At 43.4% G+C, this 21,249-nt stretch overlaps 1 protein-coding gene across 8 annotated transcripts in view; it reads left to right on the forward strand.

Annotated features, from left to right (window-relative positions):
• Positions 1-3,181: 3,181 nt before the first annotated feature.
• Positions 3,182-21,249, forward strand: part of NEK10 (NIMA related kinase 10) — a gene marked incomplete at both ends in the record, with an annotated part of 236,981 nt that continues 218,913 nt past the window's right edge. For all 8 annotated transcript variants that reach the window (XM_080715029.1, XM_080715023.1, XM_080715024.1 and 5 more), the window contains 4 exons: positions 3,182-3,255; positions 4,526-4,586; positions 11,211-11,341; positions 13,733-13,831. In XM_080715029.1, the coding sequence (XP_080571155.1) occupies positions 3,182-3,255; positions 4,526-4,586; positions 11,211-11,341; positions 13,733-13,831 (365 nt within the window). The remainder of the gene's footprint in view (positions 3,256-4,525; positions 4,587-11,210; positions 11,342-13,732; positions 13,832-21,249) is intronic.

Genomic DNA, 21,249 nt, shown 5'->3' on the forward strand with positions numbered 1-21,249 from the left:
TACTGATAACTGTGATCTTCCGAGAGAAGCCTGAGCTTTTCCACACAATCTCACGCACTTAACACTGCGCTTTCATTTCTGACTCCTAAAGTAGTCTATCTCTGTGAACCGAGAAGGAATTCGAAGCCCAGCTGCCGGCCAGTGTATCTCTGTGGAATTTTCCTTCTGTCCCGAGGAAAAGCAAAACTAGGTTCTATTTATGTTGACCAGATTTCCACTTATGTTAGAACTTTTTAGGGGTCCCTTAATATGTAGATACAGAAAGCACTGGAGTCTTTGGCTTTTGAACGTTAATTTACAGATTGTCCGGCTTTCTACCTTCCCATCTTCTCTCCCTCCCTCTTTCCTCTCTCTTCTTTCTTGCTGGGTAGAGCAGATACTAAGTCACATTTCTACTTGAGCAATGCACAGAACATGATTTAAAGTGCGTACGTGAGGTTTTCTTTGCTTGTGGTGGTATTGCATACTTGTGATAGCCTCTTTTACCTTTAGCAATTTCAGAGATTAGATGTAGTAAGCATTTGATAGATATTCGTTGAATTAGTGAATCTGTGGTTTTATAGCCTCGGTACAGCGGTGAGGAGTTAATACAGTACCTTATACACAAGTGTTAAGAGCCTTGGTCCCCCTCCCCTGTATTGGTGATACTAAGAATTGAACCCAGGGGCCATCTGCCTCTGAGCTACACCCCCAGCCCCTTTCGTTAGTTTTTATTTTGAAATGGGGTCTTGATACATTGCTGAGGCTGGCCTTGAACCTGTGATCCTCCTACCTCAGCCTCCCAAGTACTGGAATTACAGGTGTGCACCACTGTGTTCAACAGGTCCCAAACCCTAAGCCCTCCCTTACCTCTTTGTCACAGGTATGACTGTCTTGGAAAAAATCATCCTTAAATCCTTAGCTAAACTATCGTTGCACATTTCACCAAATTAAACGTCTCTAGGATCCGTAGCAGGGAGACACCCCTGGGCGTGCTCGTTTGCCTCGAGATACCATGGAACGCTCGGATTTTGCCCGAGGCTTCATGATTCATGGCGGCAGCTGCAATGATGAGACACACTGCGTGCTTTTTATGCCTGAAGCACACATTAGAGTCAAACTGTATCATCGAAGCACAATTGGGAATTTTTTTTTTTTACATCCAGTTGAATGAAAAACAATATCATATTTGATTTTGTATTTGCTATGTTATTGAAAGTGTAGGTACCTTTAGCTTTCAATTTCTGTTCTGGAAATGAAAGCAACTGATTATTGATATTGAATTAGAGGGGGAAAAAGCAAACAGGTAAAAGGTCCTTAGTGAACTCATAGTTCTATTTATTTATTTATTATTTTTATAATTTATTCAATTTATTTATTTATTTATTTATTTATTTATTTATTTGTTTTTCATTTTTTTGCAGTACTGGGGATCGAACCCAGGGGCATCGTACTGCCAAGCTACACCCCCAACTCTATTTTTTTATTCTTTTTCTTTTCTTTTCTTTTTTTTTTTTGGTGGTTCTGGGGATGGAATCCTTCTACCTCCGGGCAACACTCCCAGACCTATTTTTTATATTTTATTTGGAAACAGGGCTTCTTAAGCCTCTTAAGCCAGCAAGGCTGGCTTCGAACCTGCGCAATTCTCCTGTCTCCATCTCTGAAGCTCAGGGATTACGAGCGTGCGCCACCATGCCCGGCTTATTCTTTATTTTGAAATGGTCTTACTCAGTTGGGTGGGGCCTCACTAAATGGGTCAAGTTGTCCACAAACCCACCCCTGTCCCAGCCTCCCTGGGGTAGCAAGCCGTGTGCCACCACGCACAGCTGAACTCATACTTTCTTCTGAGTGGGAGTGACAGTGTTAACATTAATACTAAGAGCCAGGCGCGGTGGCGCACACTTGTAATCTCAGCATTCAGGAGGCTGAGACAGGGGATCGCGGTTCACAGGCAGCCTCAGCTACTTAGTGAGGCCCTCTGTAACTTAGTGAGACCCTGTTTCAAAATAAAGAATAAAAAATAGAGCAAGTGGTTTAGCTCGGAGGCCAAATGCACCTGGGTTCCATCCCCAGGTGCACAACACACACACACACACACACATGCACACACACACACACACACACACACACACAATTAATACTAAGAGAGGTGACCATACCAATACTGAAAAGCACGTTCAGAAGGTTAAATTGCCTCTTGGGCAGTATTTCCACACTGGCCCGACTTGGGTGAGCTGAGTGGCAGGCTAAGACTGGCCCAAGTTTTCATATGGGGAGTCAGGTAGCAGCTTTCACGCTTTAGGAATTCTGAAAGATGGCCACATCTTGTACATTACTCTCCACGCTGACTGGCTATTTGTGAGTGGGCAGGGCTTTCTCTGAGACTCCTGGCTATGACCCAGGAGAAGGACCCTTTGAGCTGGCAACATACAATTAAAGAATCTTGTTAAGAAAAACAGGGTGGTAGCATACAAGCTTTGACAGACATACATTTTGGAAACCCCAAATGGGGATATTTTCTCTGACATGCAGAACAATACTTGTTTGGATGCTGGGTCAGAATATTTGCAATCAAGAATAATTAGAATTATTAGGCTTGTGGACCTCTATTATAAACTGTGTCCTAAAGGTATCCAAAGCCCTTTGAAATAGAAAGTTGGAATTCATGTTAACTCTTTTATTATTGTATTAGAAATAAACACTAACTTTTTTTTTTTTACCAGTACATTGTAATTATACATGATAGTGAGATCCATAGTGGTATATTCATATAGGTGTTTGTATGTGTGTGTATATGTGTATGTGTGTGTGTGTGTGTGTGTGTGTGTGTGTGTGTGTTTGTGTATGTGTGTGGTACTGGGGATGGAACCCAGGGGAATTCTACTTCCTGAGTTTTATTCCCTAATTTATTTGTTTTTGCTTGTTTGTTTGTTTTTGTTTTAAAATAGGGCCTCACTAAGTTGCCGAGGCTGGCCAGAAACCTGAGATCCTCTGTCTCAGCCTCCCAAGTACTAGGATTAAAGGCATGCCTCACCATGCCCAGTTCATTCATATAGTTTTTGCGTGTTTAAATAGATATTATAAGTGAACCTTGTCTCGATGAATGGAGAATATTTGGGCTCACACAACCCAGCTCAAGTGTTTTCTTCTCTTTTACTTTGAAAGGTATGCAATGTTAATTCTGGGGCACTGATGTTTTACAATGCCTGATCCCGACAAAAAGGTGAAGACCACAGAAAAATCGGCTGATAAAAAGCAGCACGGACTCTCCAGCAGGTAACCCCATGCCGAGTCTTTGCTAATTACCAACTGAAGAGTTGCAATGGAACGGATCTGATGGCCTTTTGAGAAACCGGGAGGACTCTTGGCAGCTGCTTCTCTGAGCTTCGGTGTTGACAGAAACACTTGATGTTTTTGAGAGTTCTCCAGGAAATGGGGAGTGTGTCTGAGTTTGTTTATAAAAGCAGACCTCCATGTGGCAGTGCCCCCGGTGGGTGACTTTATGGTTTGAGGAGATGATGTTATGGTTTGGGAAACTGTCCCCAGGGACCTTTGGTAGAACCCTGGGAATAATTCCCCTCCCCCCAAAAAAAAAACCCACAAAAAGAAACTCAAAAAGCGTAGGTTCTTGTCCTGAGCTAAGGATAGATATGCAATAGCCCGGACTCTTGTTGAAGATTTAAAGAAGTGTATTAAAAAGATAGAAACATAGAAGACAGTTACAGCCCCATGCCATTCAGGAGTGGCATGGAGGGGTGGTTCAAACGAATTCACCAAAGATACAGTAGGTGAAGACCATTCTTATAGCCAGATCTGCAGCAGGCCCTTTGATATGTAGATATCCTGCCCCATCTCTAACCCAGGTATCCTGCTGTGTCTCCAACCCAACCAGACCTGCCCCGTCTGGGGCAGGCGGGCAGCTCACCTCTGTCTCCAGCACAGACCCCACACCTTTTGTTATACTCCAAACTCTGTTAAGTTGCTTCTCCAGAATCTGGGATTTCCTCACATCCTTGAGGAAGTTTGCCTCTCTTTAGAAATGTAAAAAGGCCCCTTTTCCTGAAGCTCCTGGCTTTCTTTACGACCAAAGATATATTTTAAAATTGGAAATCTTTTTGCAGGCAACACTCTGTGGCAGATGACCAAAAGTGTCTGACACAATTTGAGCTTGCTACAGCAAGAAAGTCTAACCTATTCCGGTGTTCTCTTCCCCATGAGATAAGCCATCATATAGACTTGAACAGTGGTCCGAAGACTTTTCAGTAAAGCTGTGTTTAGATATGGCCTTGTCCAAGTTCATGAGGTTCAATTTTGAGAGCTTTTAAGAGTGCAAGATTTAAAATATTGATCCATATTCTGGTAAACAGTAATAAAAACTATTGGACTAAACTTACTTTTTTAAAATTTCTAAAGAAAAAAATGGAAATCTTTCCCAGTACTGGTACATTAATACATTTTGAAACCTCTTCCCAATACTGGCACAGGTGACACGTCCTTGTGCACAGGAGCCTGGTGTTGGTTGACATGATGCTCCCCTTTCTTCTAGGGACTACTCAGATCTCAAAAGACTCCGCTGCCTTTTGAACGTTCAGTCCAGCAAACAGCAGGTAATGTTTTCCAAGAGTGTGCACGTGTTAACCACAGAGAAAGCGCCCGCAGCTTTTCATGCCTCTCTCATGCAGACACCCCGTTTTACTCTTTACGTATCACCACGTAACCCAAGGAGTGGCTTTGGGCTATTTTTAGTAGCATGTATATATTTTTACTTCGCAGGGAAGCAATGGTTCCCCTTGCCTTTATTCATCTCTAAACTTGTCTTTTGGTTTTGCTTTTATGAAGACTTCGGAGAGTTATGAGATTAGAACCATCCGTAGAGGTTGGGGAGCAGCATAGCAAAGCTAATTTAGCACTACTAAATAAATAGTAAGTTCAAGTAGTGAATAGCAGGGGTGGGACTCGAACCCTGCACCTGCCTCAAAAGACTACTACATTATACTTATCTGAGGAATTTTGTTTAAGAGCCCATATGGTTAGTAATCAATTCCCGATTTTTTTTTTTTTTTTTGTGGTCCTGGGGTTCCTGGAAGCCCTTCTACCCCTGGGCTACACTCCCAGACCTATTTTATTTTTGGAAACAGGGTCTCTTAAGCCAGCGCAACTGGCTTTGAACCAGCGGGATCCTCCTGTCTCCGCCTCCCAAGCGCGGGGATTACAAGCGTGTGCCACCAGGCCCGGTATTCCCGATGGTTTTTGTTGGATCAACCCGACTTACTAGAGATCTGTAGCATTTTTATCATTTTATTTAAGCTAGAGAATGGCTTTCTAATTATTGAAATAGGACAAAGGACAAATAATGGTAGGGCAAACAATGATGGCTCACGTTTAGGGAGCATTTATATACTGCTCCACCTGCAGCGCCTTGGTAATGACGTCCTTGGTAATGACGTCCTTGGTAATGACGTCCTTGGTAATGATGTCCTTGGTAATGATGTCCTTGGTAATGATGTTCTTGGTAATGACGTCCTTGGTAATGACGTCCTTGGCAATGATGTCCTTGGTAATGATGTCCTTGGCAATGATGTCCTTGGTAATGACGTCCTTGGTAATGACGTCCTTGGCAATGATGTCCTTGGTAATGATGTCCTTGGTAATGACGTCTTTGGTAATGATGTCTGGCTTCCACTTTCACAGATGTGGAAATCAAGGCACACAGAAATTAAGTGTCTTTCCAGAGATCACACAGCCTGCCATAGTTCAGAACCTGGGCTTTCCATCTCTGCAAATTGTGCCTCTGGCTGCTGAGATAGCTATTAAATAGAAAGTTAGATTGCAATTAAAACAACAACAACAACAACAACAACAACAACAACAACAACAACAACAGTTGACCGAGCACTGCTGTGGAGTCAAAATGTCCTTAAAATCTCTTTTCTCATAGAGCCCATTCTTTTACGTTATTAGTCCTATGGAAATCTCTTCTTGTCTTCCTATTTTAGCAGTCACTTAAAATTGGTCTATCTCCATACTTAGTCTAGCCTATACTTCCAGAATAGTCTTCCTGGCTCCCTGCCCACAAACCTTCATGAAGAAAGGCCCCACATCTCATCCACTCTTTCCTGGGGAGGTCAGCAAGATGACTTAGCATTCAGTTTTGGTTGTGGTTTCTAATTTTTTCCCCACTGACAGCCTACAATCTCACCACGACCTGAAAGGCCTCTACTTTTGGCTTTACTCTTCTCTTCTCCTTCTGGACTTCTTTCCTATGATTTTTTTTTTTTAACCTCTTTCCAAGGCCCAAGGGTAATGACACCACCTCCAAACAGCTTCCATCTGGAAGGTGGCTCTTTTCCCCAGTGCTCTTCCTTTCACCGTTGTTGGTAGCAATTCTCTCCCACCTCCTCCCTCCTCCTCCTCCTCCTCCTCCTCCTCCTCCTCCTCCTCCTCCTCCTCCTCCTCCTTCTCCTCCTTCTCCTCTCCCCTCTCCCTTCTCTCCTCCCCTCCCCTCTTCCCTCTCCCCTCCCCCCTCTCCTCCCCTCCCCTCCCCTCTCCTTTCTTCTCCTTCTTCTTCTTCTTCTCCTTCTTCTTCTTCTTCTTCTTCTTCTTCTTCTTCTTCTTCTTCTTCTTCTTCTTCTTCTCCTTCTCCTTCTCCTCCTCCTCCTCCTCCTCCTCCTCCTCCTCCTCTTCCCCTCCTCCTTCCCTCCTCCTCCTCCTCCTCTTCCCCTCCTCCTTCCCTCCTCCTCCTCCTCCTCTTCCCCTCCTCCTTCCCTCCTCCTTCTCTCCTCCTCTCCTCCTCCTCTTCCTCCTCCTCCTCCTCCTTCTTCTCCTCTCCCCTCTCCCCTTACCCCTCTACCCTCTCTCCTCTCCCCTCTTCCCTCTCCCCCCTCTCCTCCCCTCCCCTCCCTCCCCTCCCCTCCCCTCTCCTTTCTTCTTGTTCTTCTTGTTCTTCTTGTTCTTCTTCTTCTTCTTCTTCTTCTTCTTCTTCTTCTTCTTCTTCTTCTTCTTCTTCTTCTTCTTCTTCTTCCTCTCTCTATCTCTCTATCTCTCTCCCCCCCCCCTTTTCTTTGATCCTCTCTCTTTCTTTTTGCGGTACTGGGGATGGAACCCAGGGGCATCCTACCTCTGAGCTACACCCCCAGCCCTATTTGTTTTTATTCTCTATTTGAAACAGGTTCTCACTGAGTTGCAAAGGGCCTCACTAAGTAGCTGGGGCTGTCCTCGAACCCTCAGTCCTCCTGTCTCAGCTTCTCAAATGCTGGGATTATGTCCATGTGCCACCACGCCCGGCGGCTTTTCTCTCTTTGTCTACATGTCTTATTTTCTAACAAGATCATACATTTCTCAAGGCCAGCGGTGTAGACTTTTGCTTCTGGTTCATTGTTCCCTCTATTCAGTGAGTATTTGATCATTTTTAAATATTTCTCGTGTGTGTGTGTGTGTGTGTGTGTGTGTGTGTGTGTGTGTGTTACTGGGGATTGAACTCAGGGGAGTTCTACCTCTGAGCCACACGCTCAGCCTCAATTTATTTCTTACTTGGAAACAGGGTCTCACTAGGTTGATGAGAGTCTCACTACATTGTTGAAACTGTCCTTGAACTTGCGATCTTCCTGTCTCAGCCTCCCAAGTACTGGGATTACAGGGATGTGCCACCATGCCCGGCTTATTTTCCCTAAATTGAATTGCCACTTGAGAACCGGGTCACCATGGAAGTACGTCCGAACCCTCGGCCTGGGCAAAAGAAACACCTATGATGTTTTTGTTGTTATTGGTCTTTGTCATCTTTTACTTTGGTTCAAAGTTTCCAACTCTGAAGTTCATCCTGACTAGATCTGTCTCATTCCTTGTCAACAAAACATCCTTGTTAACACCTGGCAGGCTTAATTAAACTTAATGCAGTGATTTTCCCTTTTTCAGCCAGTTTTGGAATTTGCAATCTGTTGTCTGACAAGTTTGCATGGCGTATCTTTTTGTTAAATATTTCACACATACGAAAATGCATATTTTTAACGCATGAATTATTCAGAAAGTAGATTGCTCTAGGGGGGAAAAAAATGAAAATAGTTACTCTCATTTGCGTGAAGGTTCCCAAGGCACACAGAATTTATGCCTCATTCTGCTTATAAAACTTCCATGCATCTGTGATTCTGAAGTAGTAAATGTTATTCTGAACACCCTTATTTCTTTTGGTAAGATAAGGTAGAGATATTTATACAAGAAGGAAGATTCTGGAGAAAGTCACTTAAGAATTTATTTATACCTTGCTCATTCCAGAAAGAACATTAAGGCACCCGTAAGGATACATCAAGTCTGACAGGTTATGATAAATTAAAACCAGGGCCAAAGATAAAACAAAAACAAGGACTGGGAGCACAGAAGAGTGGGGGTCAGGCAGAAAGGCCCAACAAAATATGCCAGGGGGGGCATACGTTTGCTTCTAAGCTTTTCAGCAATTGATTTGAAAAGGGAAATTGGGAATTAAGGTCCCCTCACCTGAATTTATGATCTAACAAAACATGGCCAGTTACTGAGGAAATGTACCTGGTGGGTTTAGGCAGAGCTGCAGAGAACCAAATATTCCCCATCGAGGTCCTCTCGCGCGGTTTGGTGGTCACCTGCTCTTGCTCTTGACCTGACCTATCTTGCACGTGACTCTGTGTAACTAGCCTGGCCACTTGCTGCACAGGTGCCTTCCAGCTCACAGCACATTGGCTCGTCATTTGGTTGGCTGAATGAGCAGAGGCAGAAAGGTAGTTTTACCAGATTGAATGTTTATTATTAATTATTATTATTATTATTATTATTACTATTATTATTGTTATTTGTGGTACTAGGGATGAAACCCAGGGGCATTCTACCTCCAAGCTACATGCCTAGCCCTAATTTTTATTCTTTATTTTGAAACAGGGTCTCACTGAGTTGCAAAGGACCTCGCTAAGTAGCTGAGGCTGTCCGCCAACCACGATCCTTCGGTCTTAGCCTCCTGATGTAGCTTGGAGGTAGTACATCCCTGAGTTCAAACTTTAGTATAATTTGTGTGTGTGTGTGTGGTTCTTGGGCACTCCACAACCCACAACCTCTTTTATGATAAACAAGCACTCTACCACTGAGCCACACATCACAGCTCTTACTAATATTTTGAAAAATCCACTGTTCCTGCTATATTATGAAAAAGGATTTTAGATTTTCTCGTTAGCTATTAAGCATGTCCTTAAATCTGACCACTTCATAGGATGTCAGAAATATTCTCTTTGGACAAGGAAATAATAGTTTCATCTTGGTTTCTATCAAATATCTCAGTAGAACAAGACAAGCACAACCCATTATATCCTTGTTCCATAATTATGTGTAATGTAATATTTTACTAGAACATGGATATTTTATTTTGTTCTATTATCTACTACATATCATCTGTAATAATTAATTATACAGCATCCTTCATATAGACATTGGAAAGGATAGGGGGTTATCTATACCATGCTCACTTTTATGTGGTACCAGAAATGAATCAGGGTTTTCTCAATTCTAGGTAAGTGTTCAGTAGAGAAACTCTTTGAATACTGATAAATTGACAATTTATTATAGGAGTAATTCACCAGTTTGTGTTGTAAATAGAGGCGTAGTCTAGTTATTGTAGTTAATCTAAACATTTTATTTTTCTTATGGTGAACTCCACAAATATATTTTTTTTGTGGTACTGGGGGTGGAACCCAGGGGCTTTTCTACCTCTGGGCTATACTCTCAGACCTGTTTTATACTCTACTTGGAAACACGGTCTTACTAAGGTGCTGAGAGCCTCACGAAGTAGCTGAGGCTGGCTTTGAACCTGTGCAATCCTCCTGTCTCAGCCTCCCAAGCTCTGGGATTACAAGCGTGTGTCACCATTCCCGGCTCTCCATCATAAATATTTTAATGGCCTTTGTAAATATTATTGAATAATCAGGATGTTCAAACTAATCAAAAGTGGTAGGTTCTAGCTGAGCATGGTGGTACATGCCTGCAATCCCAGTACTTGGGAAACTAAGACAGGAGGATTGCAGGTTCAAGGCCAGCCTCAGCAATTTAGTGAAACTCTCAGCAACTTACTGAGATTCTCAGCAACTTAGTGAGACCCGGTTTCAAGAGAAAAATAAATAAAATAGGGCTGGGGGTGTAGTTCAGAGGTAGAATGGCACTGGGTTCAATCCCCAGTAAACACACACACACACACACACACACACACACACACACACACACACACACAGTGATAGATTTTTATTTGTCATTAGCCCCTGGGCGGTGTGTATACTTAGTAACTGTAGAAACAGGAGGAATGATTGACAAGCTGCTCTCTGCCGGGTCTGCCACGCCACCCCAGGGGGTCAGCCTCGGTCCCAAAACTCCTCAGGTGCACGTTGAGGCACAGGAGAAGCTTCACGAGCTTCTGATGCTTGGGTCTCACCTGAGCCCTGTGTTCCTAGCACAGGGAAACAGCATTGAATGTCGGGCGCGGTGGTGCACGCTCGTAATCCCAGCATTTGGGAGGCCGAGACCGGAGGATCGCGGTTCCCGGACAGCCTCAGCTACTTAGTGAGGCCCTCTGCAACTCGGTGAGACGCTGTTTCAAAATAAAGAATAAAACAAAATACGGCAGGGGGTGTAGCTCGGAGGTCGAATGCCCCTGGGCTTCATCTCTAGACCTGCAAAAAAAAACAAAAACAAAAACAAAAGGAAGTAAATAGCGTTGAACAAAAATGGGCAAGTGCCTGCTCGTGTCAGGGAGAGACTGAAGACACAGAAGGAAGCGTGGGGTCGGACAAGTGGTATCGTAAGCCATGAACAAAGCATAACATAAGGTAGGGACAGTAAATGCTTACGTCAGAGATGCTCAAATCTTGGGAAACGTCTGTTTCACATAGACATCTGTGTTTAACATTTCCCTTGTTTATCTTTTTTTGGGGGGGTTGGATTGAACCCAGGGACATTCTCCCTCGGAGCTATGCCCCCAGCCCCATTTTGTTTTTTAGTTTGATGTGGGATTTCACAGTGTCGCTCAGGGTCTTACTGTGTTGCTAAGGCCAGGCTTAAACTTGAGATCCTTCCATCTCAGCCTCTTGAGTACCGGCTAATGGGTGTCACCTTAATGATTTTGCCTGGGAAAAAAAATTTTTGTTCTCTTCTCCTTCCCCACATTCTGTTCCTTCCTTTGTCCTGTACTGCTCTGTGACCCTTTTCTACTCTATATTTTATTCCTGTAGCTCCCAGCCATTAACTTTGAAAGCACTCAAAACAGCATGACGAAGTCCGACCCCTCCATCAAGGCGGCTGGACCCAGAGCTCGAGGTCCCTGGCACGAGTCCACAGAAGCGGTGGAGTTGGAGAACTTCAGGTGAGGAATCCCCGCCGCCTCCAGCGACCCATTCTGGTCAGCTCACTTAACGTGTGTGATAGGAGCTACCGTTGAAAACCCGTTTCCACGTGGATCGTGGAGGGCCTTTCGCGGATTAATGTTTCTTTAGTGTTTCAACCATTCCCAGAAAGAACGCATAAATCACAGGCTTAGTAGTCGCAGGTGGAACCAGCCCAGGAGTTCCGGGACGCGGTGCTGACATAACCTGGCGCTGGCTCAACGAGGAAGTGGCCCTGGGGGTTGTTGACCTGCTGAGGTCGACGCCAAGCCAAGCCTTGGTCGATTTAGATCTAGTTCCATCCTGCCAGTAAGAAGAAGGCTCAGAAGAAGCTGTTCCTGTGGGCAGATGTGGTAGCTGGAGAACATGGTCGTCAAGACAGCCGGGCTTTGAGTTGCAGCAGGAGCCCTCACCTTGAACACTGGGCGGGTTTGTGTCTGTTACCACGCAGACCTGCCCCAGCTGCCCCTCCCGGGGTCACGCCCCTGCCGGGAGCTGGTTCTCTGGGTTTGAAAGTGTGCTTAGGTCATTTGGCACTAAGTAGTGTGTAAATAATGCATGGCATTTAATAGTATCCGTCTGGATGTTCCAGAAGGATCATTTATTTATTCGGCCTGCATTAATTTGCTTCCCTGTCACTTGATGGATTTTATTAGCTTGGTTTCAAAATCCACGTGAAATTACATGGCTTCATATTGATGAAATATGCGAGGACCACTAAATGCTGGTGACCTCTTCAGTTTACCGGTGTCTGTGTATTAAGAAGCCAGCACAGCCTCACCTGGTCAGGGTGGGGACGTGGAGGCTGACGACATCTGAAAGACAGCCAAGGCAGGACGTTACAAATGATGGCATAAGTGGGGCGTGGTGGCGCCTGTCTGTAATCCTGGTACTTGGGAGACTGAGATAGGAGGATCACAGGTTTGAGGCTAGCCTCAGCAAGGCTGAGGCCCTGTATCAAAAAATAAAATAGGGGTGGGGTGGTAGCTCTGAGATAGAATGCCTCTGGGTTTAACCTTCAGTACCAAAACCAACCAACCAACCCTACAAACAAACAACAACATAAGGTTATAGAACTTGCCTTTGAGATGGTAAACTCATGTATCAGTTTACTTGGCCTAGATCTTTAATTAGTTTCTTTCTTTCTTTCTTTCTTTCTTTCTTTCTTTTTCTCTTCCCTTCTTTCTTCCTTTTTTCCCTTTCTTTCCTTTCTTTTTGTGGTACTGGGGATTGAACCCAGGATCATTCTACCTCTGAGTGACACCCCAGCCCTAGTTTTTATTCTTTATTTTGACACAGAGTCTCACTGAGTTGCAGAGGGCCTCACTAAGTAGCTGAGGCTGTCCACAAACTGCCATCCTCCTGTCTCAACCTCCCGAACGCTGATATTCTTTATTTTGAAACAGGGTCTCACTGAGTTGCGGAGGGCTTCACTAAGTAGTAGCTAAGACTGGCTGTGAACCGCGATCCTCCTGTCTCAGCCTCCTAAATGCTGGGATTACAAGTGTGTGCCACCACACCTGGCTAATTAGTCTATTTTATTTTATTTGTGGTACTGGGGTTCCTGGAAGCCCTTCTATCTCTGGGCTATACTTCCAGACCTATTTTATATTTTTATTTGGAAACAGGGTCTCTTAAGCCAGCATAGCTGGCTTCAAACCTGTGCAATCCTCCTGTTTCCGCCTCTCAAGCACAGGGATTAAAAGTGTGCGCCACCATGCCTGGCTAATTAGTCTATTTTAGTATTCGCCAAAATATTATGTCAGAGTCTGTAGCAATGGCACCTGCCAGTGCATTATCTTCTATCCTCTCCCAGGTTTAAAGGAGAATAATAGTACTGGGGCTGCTTTTAGCCTCCTTAGTGGGCTATCATATCAGCAAAAAGAAACAGAAACTGGAGGATCTCAAAATTTTATTAAACAGGCACACACACAAAACATAAACAGTAATCAAGCAGTCAACATGGCCGGAGGGGTGTAGACTGTGTCATAAGTTTGTGTTATCTACAAGGAAATATGTGTGACCACCACTGGTTTTGTCAGAGTGCAATGGGGTGAAGGGTGCTGGGGGAGTGGCGGAGGGAATTCTCTGTCCCAGAGAGTCTTCCTCTCCATAAGCCCTTTCTTCCCTCTGACCAATTTTAGCTAAGTGTTAATGAAGAGGAAACACATATGCCTGCCTATAATCTCTATTATCAACTTTGCAGTTGAATTTCTACTTTCTATTTTAATGTTGATGTTCCTTTGACAATAGGTTGAACCTTAAGGCTCCTTCAGCGTTCATCTCAATATAGATGGTCTTTGCATTGAATATTTGGAAACATCCTAAATGATTTCTTGTTACAACATGCTTTTCTGTTTGTTTCCTCTCAGTATAAACTACAAGAATGAGAGAAATTTCAGCAAACATCCCCAGCATGAATTATTTCAGGAGATCTTTACAGCTTTGGTGAAGAATAGACTCATATGCAGGTAAGACTGTCCCTAAAAAGACAGACTGTCACTCAACAAGGGCGTGTCTCATGAGTCTTTATGCAGAATCTGATCTGAAGCAGCTCACAAGATTGAGAACCGCATACTTAGAGGAAGAAATGAGGCAAAGGCCATTTGGAGGGAGGTGAAGCAGACATTGCATTTGATCTCCTCGACACCACTGGTTAGGTACCAAATATGGCGGAATTTCATGACAGGTAAGGTTGAGTGGGAAAATACTCAGGTCGCACTGTGTTCCTTTATTTTGGATGCTCGAGGAAAAATTCGTTGGGTGGGTCCTTATGAAAGAGACTCTGGAAACGACGCTTCATGGTGCGCTTTTGTGTTTGACACAATGACTGGTTAAATGCACGGCCTCATCCTGAGGATGTAACATCCATTCAGAGCCCCAAGAAGAATTTTCATCTCAAGACAAGTCAAACGTTCCTCCCTTTGCTTTCTGTCCTGTCTCAGCACAGGTGCAGTGGTGGTTTTGAGAGGAGGGATTGCTTAACAGGGACTGTCGATTCTCTTTCACAGATATCAAGGGGTTTCATCCACTGTTGATGGAGAGCAAGCAGGATTGAATTTTCTTTTTCCATTCTGAGATGCTGCGTGTGAAAACTGGGTTTCCCGCCCGTGGTAGAGGTTTACAGCATGTGTCACGGGTGGACTCTGCCTTTCGGTCTATCTCAGGAGGCTCAGACTCTCCCCACGGGCCTCCGTGGAAAAAATGCTGATAAAGAAAGGCCAGTCCTCCTCATCATCTTGGGACTTGACTGAGATATCCATATTCCATCATAGTGAGAAGGGGAAAAATTACTCCTACGAGGAAAAGTAAAGATAGAAGCATCAATAATGTAATACCTTGACCAAAATAACATTCTGACTTTGCCCGGGCAATAGCTGATTTTATTTTATTTTATTTTATTTTTATTTATTTATTTATTTATTTATTTATTTATTTGGTGGTACTGGGGTTCCTGGAAGCCCTTCTACCTCTGGGCTACACTCCCAGACCTATTTTTACATTTTTATTTGGAAACAGGGTCTCCTAAGCCAGCGCGCGCGGCTGGCTTCGAACCTGCGCGATCCTCCTGTCTCTGCCTCCCAAGTGCGGGGATTACAAGCGTGCGCCACCACGCCCGGCGTCAATCGCTGATTTTAAGTAGAGCAGTAGCCTTGCTCCTTCACAGAGTCAGCTACTAATGCTTGCTCATGTCGCGGCCTAATGACTTGATTTTCTGAATGGGGCCACTTAGTATTGCATATTTAAGTACTGGACAGTGACTGCCAAATGAATTGGTTTAGTTTTAAAAATATGGGACGGGGCTGTATCTGTCACACCTTTGTACTTGGTTTAAGCTGGGAATTATTAAGATGGCTCAGATGGTATAAGAATCCTAAAATCTTTACCAAAGTATAATTGGGTTATTGCATCCATTTTTGTGTGGTACTAGGGATAGAACCCAGGGGCATTCTACCTCTCAGCTATACCCCTAGCTCTCTCTATTATATACTTTTTTTAAAATTTGGAAATAGGCTCTCACTAAGTTGCAGATGGCCTCACTGAGTTTCTGAGGCTGGCTTTGAACCTATGATCCTCTTGCCTCAGCATCCCAAGTACTTGGATTACAGCCGTGCCCCACCATGCCTAGCTTTGCAGCTTTTTCTGATGATACAAAAAAAGATACACTGCCAATGACTTGAAGTTGTCCTTGGAGATTTTTTTTTCTTAAGCTTGAATAAAGTAGACTAATGATTGGCAAAAGAATATTGTGTGTGCAATGATATTAGAGAATAAAGTTCTTTAATTCTTTTTAGTCAACTAACATGGACATTTTAAGGAATGCCCAGCAGACTATTTGTCAGGTTGGCATTTGGGAGAAGGCGCTAAATGCAGAAATTATTAGGGAAAATAATCAGTCAAGGGTTGGCATCCATCAGTTAAAAAAAGATCTTAATGGATCTGAAGTCAACAGCTCTCTTGTTCTTTGTGCTAATGGAGCATCTTAGATTGGATGAGATCACTTTCTCATAACATGAGCAGTCCCTGGAAATCTTCAAGCCAGGAAGAGATAATTGTAGGTCTCTTCGCTTTCATAGTACGAGGAGGAATTTAGGATTGCCAAACATCAGGAGCATCCTTGGATGTTATCCTTTGGTGGCTGACATCTTCAGTTCTATTCTAAAAGCAAGGCTAAATAAAAGAGGGCTCAAGTGTTCAGGTCATCCATTGTCCCTCACCTCATGTAACTTTGTAGGATGGCCAGGACCATCTTCCCTCTACCTTCCTCTCTAATTTTAGGCTTATAAAGGAATCACATCTCAGAGCTTTTTCTGGTATGATTTCCTGAATAGGAAACCTCTTTTGCAAGTATATGGTATTTAGTGTTGACTAGAAGGCTTAGTTTCAATATATTTTTTTGGAGAGGGGGAAATATTGGGGCATTCTACCTCTGAGCTACACCCTCAGCTCTATTTTTTATTTATTTTTAAATTTTATTTTATCTTATTTGCGGTACCAGGGATTGAACCCAGGGGCATACTACCTCCAAGCTACACCCCAGCCCCATTTTTTATTCCTTATTTTGAAACAGGGTCTCAATGGGTTGTAAGGGCCTCTCACTAAGTAGCTGAGGCTGGCTGAGAACCCAGATCTTCCTGTCTCAGCCTCCCAAATGCTGGGATTACAACTGTTTGCCACCATGCCTGGATTTATTCTTTATTTTATTATTATTATTATTATTATTATTATTATTATTATTATTATTATTTGCGGTACTGGGGATGGAACCCAGGGGCATTCTACCTCCAAGTGACACCCCCAGCCCTATTCTTTATTCTTTATTTGGAAAAAGGGTCTCATTGAGTTGCTGAGAGCCTCAGTAAGTAGCCAAGACTGGCTTCGAACCTATGCAATCCTCCAGTCTCAGCCTCCCAAGTACTGGGAGTACAAGCGTGCACCACCACACCCGGCTTTATTCTTTATTTTGAAACAGGTTCTCACTAAGTTGCGGAGGACCTCACTAAGTCTCTGGGGCTGGCTGTGAACTTGGGATCCTCCTGTCTTAGCCTCCCAAGTACTGGGCTTGCAAGCGTGCACCACCACACCCAGCTCTAGATTTACTTTATTAAACAAATGGGTGGGCATTTACTGTATGTAAAGAAGGTAGGGGGCAAACAGTGGAGAAGGAAGAGGGTGGAAATACAAATATGAATAGGATATGTGATCTCTTTCTTCCTGGGGACTCAAAGTCTACCCCACTCAACCAAACAATTACCCACTATCCCAATACAAAAGAAAACGTGGTTAACAAACACAGTTTATATCAAGACAACTCAAGACTAGGATAGAAACTTTATTCTTTTGTTTAATTCTGGTTGTGTATAAGATTGGGCACACTTAGGATGTATGCTAACTTATTTTACCCTAAAGAGATGACAATTGGGAATTTAGACTCTATATGAAATGTGACCCCTCCCAACTCCTCTCTCAATTTTTACCTGATGATGGTCATAATGTTGATTTTCTTTCACTTCACACTCCCCAACTGCCAACTCCCCTGATCCACACTTGTAGAGATACCTCCTTTCTAGGTTCTTTTCAAGATTGACCAGTGATTACTCCCCTATTCTCAGAAACAAACCACCCAGTGGCATTTGAAACTAGCCAGGACTTGTTAATAGAGTCAGGTAAGGTGACACTGCAGATACCTCCCGGTAGATCTCAAAGGGCGAGGGAAAGTACCGTCCCTGAACTCCGGGTTGCACAATGCCAGCTAATCTTGATGTGTGGCAGGATGTGGAAATGGACTGGAATATGCCAGCTTTTCTTTCTGCCATAACATCATTTGTCTATAATATAGCCTGGTGCCAGTACATAAAGTCACCTTTTCTTTCTTACTTGTCTGAACAGAAACATAAAAGCGCTTGGTACCCAAGACCAGGGCAACATTGACACATTCTCCTGTGACTGGCTGCTTATAAAACTGTCCTCTGCTGCAGTTATCTCTTCTGTGTATCTGCTCTATGCTCTTTCTTCATCCGTCTGTTATTTGCTGACGTGGAGATTCTGGGATACGATGCAAATACAGTTTAACTTTCAGAACAAATTTGCACATCGGGCTATAGACCTAGGATATTGGGAAGTTATTGAAAGCGAAGGCGGTGAATTGGTGGACTCTGACCAATGAGGGCCCGATGGACTTAGGCCATGGGACACTTGAGAGTGGGGTTTTATTAACAAGATAGAACTTTAAGAGTGCATTTCAAATAACAAAGATTAGGAAGGGTCTTTGGGAAGGCAGATGAACCTGTCTAATATGTTCACAGAAACAAGCCTTTATTTATTTGTTCATGTTTTGTGGTACTGAGGATGGAACCCAGGGGCCTTCTACCTCTGGGTTATACTCCCAGACCTATTTTATATTTTATTTGGAAACGGGGTCTCACTAAGTTGCTGGGAGCCTCACTAAGTAGCTCAGGCTGGTTTTGAACCTGCATGATCCTCCCGTCTCAGCCTCCCAAGTGCTGGGATTACAAGCGTGCGCCACCACGCCCAGCTTTTATATTTAAAAGACAAAAATGAAATTAAATGATGTTGAATCATGTTGTGTGACTTTTTCAGGAAAAGTTTGCCCCCCCCCAGAAAAAATGTCAGAGGAATTCATTCCAGCTTTGTTCTGATTACTAGGGCAATTTGCAGTTACAAGTTAACTATAATGAAATTTTGTTAAATGCAAGGTAAATCCTATTATAGCTTCATAATTTATTTTTAAAGACAATGTTTTAGTATTTCTCTCAACTCTTTAATATAAAATTTGGGGTCATTTTAAAGGGGGTTTACATAGCTGGCTTTTTTTGTTGTCCCATTATTCTAGAATAACCAGGATATTCCTCTTCTTCTGCCCATAACTTTTGTAGAGATGAGCTTGCCCCAAGCATTCTTATTTTAGTTCTGAGACTCACTTAATCCATTTACTATGACCCTCTGTGTCCAAAGACTTACTCACCTTTCTGAAAAGGACACATTGGTGGTGTCATTGCTGTTTTGCACCCAATTTCCCAAAATTATCTGCTACAAGTTTGTAATATTTTGGAAATGAGCCTGCAGGGTGTCCAGATGGCAAATAAATTTACACCGAGCGTATGAAATAACTTCGTGAACTAGAAGAGAACATCTGGCCAGAGCATGCTAATTTTATTAGAAATTGTGGCAGAACGTGTTCTGGGAGCATCATGGCCACTTCCAACCAAGAGGACCAGTGCAGCATTTGGAGAATTGGGCCTTTCTCGTCTCTGTCATCTCGAGGGTCCGCATCATGATGCACAGTGAGACTTATCCTCTGACCTTCACCTGGGCCTCATCACCATCCATCCAGACCCTGTCACCGACATAGATGAGAAGAGGGGACCAGAGGTCATGAAGCTGGGGCAATCTCTTCAGCCTTATGAGTAAATTCAAAGTCCTGAAATATACTGAAATATATGCAGTCCTGAAATATACTGAAATATATGCAGTTGGTGGAGAGATGCTTTCTCTGTGAGATTTCATCTTATCAGAGAGGCCAATAGGGATTCCTCTTGTCTAGGGAAGAAAAAGCCTGGTCACTTGGTATAGTCTGTGAGATAGTTCAGAACTTTCCTAGAGAGAAAGGTCTTCAGGTCAGCATCATTAATTAGAAGCTGATAATGTTGTATTAAGCTCTCCCTGCCCCCAATCTCAGGTTTGTGTCTTTATGTCTTTAACATTTTCCAGTGGCCAGTTTGCTGGCTGGTTTACAGAGTTCTTTAGGATCCTGTTCCTGCCTGGCCACATCTCTAGTTTGTTTGCTTTTCGATGCTGGAGACTGAATCCAGGGCCTCCCACATGCTAAACATGTGCTCTGCTTCCAGACCGCACCCTCGGCCCCTCAGCATCGTTATCTCTGGGTCCTGCCTGCCATATGGCTTGGGCTCACCGAGGTCAGAGTGAAGTGTGTGGTCCTGTCTCAGTGTCCATCGTCTCTCTCACCTCTGGGACTCCTCTGCCTGCACTTTCCACAACTCCTCAATACACAATGAGCACCTGTCATGGGCTTTTATACCCAACTCAAGTAACTGAATTATTTTTAAATTGCCTTGTATAAATTCTTTTTTGATACTGGATATTGAACCACAGGGCATTCTACCTCTCTGGCCTCAGCCCTATTCTATTATTTTTTAAATTTTGAAATAGGGTCTCTCCAAGTGGGGCATGGTGGTGCATACCTGTAATTTCAGTATTTGGGAAGTTGAGACAGGAAGATCATAGGTTTGAGGACAGCCTCAGTAAGTGGTCATTTGGTGCAGTCTGTGAAAACAACCTCACAGACACTCGTCAATCTAGTGAGATCCTATTTCTAAGTAAATAAAATCAGGCTTGGAGTGTAGCTTAAAGGTAGAATGCCTTTGGGTTCAATTACCAGTACCACCACAAAAAAAAAAGAAAAGAAAGAAAGAAAGAAACAGAAAGAAAGAAGAAAGAAAGAAAAAAAGAAAGAAAGAAAGAAAAAGAGAAAGAAAGAAGGAAAGAAAATTGGGTCTAAGTTGCTGAGGCGTGTCAGAAAACTGTGATCCTCCAGTCTTAGCTTCCCAAGTACTGAGATTACAAGCATATGCCACCACACCCAGCTCACAGAAAATTAATAGAAAATAGAAATTTAAAGCCAGGCTTGGTGGCACACGTTTCTAATCCCAGCATTTGGGAGGCTGAGACCAGAGGATCGTGGTTCACAGACCGCCTCAGTTATTTAGTGAGGCCCTCTGCAACTTAGTGAGACCCTGTTTCAAAATAAAGAATAAATAAAAATAGGGCGGGGGTGCAGCTCAGAGGTTGATAGCCCCTGGGTTCCATCCCCAGACACACACACACACACACACACACACACACACACACACACACACACAGAAATTTAACCTTCACTTTCTCCTTAGAAACAACTAACTTAGCTCTTGATATAGTTCCTCTACTCTTTTTGCATTTTTATTAAAAAAAAATTTTTTTTTGTGGTACTGGGGTTCCTGGAAACTCTTCTACCTCCGGGCTACACTCCCAGACCTATTTTATACTTTTTTAAATTTGGAAACAGGGTCTCTGAAGCCAGCACGGCTGGCTTCGAACCTGTGTGATCCTCCTGTCTCTGCCTCTCAAGCATGGGGATTGTATTTTTTTTTTTTTTTTCGGGTCTGGGGATGGAACCCAGGAGCATTTGACCTCCAAACTATGCCCTCTGCCCTATTTTTTATTTATTCTTTATTTTGAAACCAGGTGTCACTGAGTTGCAGAGGGCTTCACAAAGTAGCTGAGGCTACTTTGTGAAGTAGCTGGGATTGCAAGCATGTGCCACCATGCCTGGCTAAAATTTTTTAAATTTAATTTTAATTTTTATACTTTT

This window comes from Muscardinus avellanarius (assembly GCF_963383645.1).
Source record: "Muscardinus avellanarius genome assembly, chromosome: 18".
Classification (NCBI taxonomy): Eukaryota; Metazoa; Chordata; class Mammalia; order Rodentia; family Gliridae; genus Muscardinus; species Muscardinus avellanarius.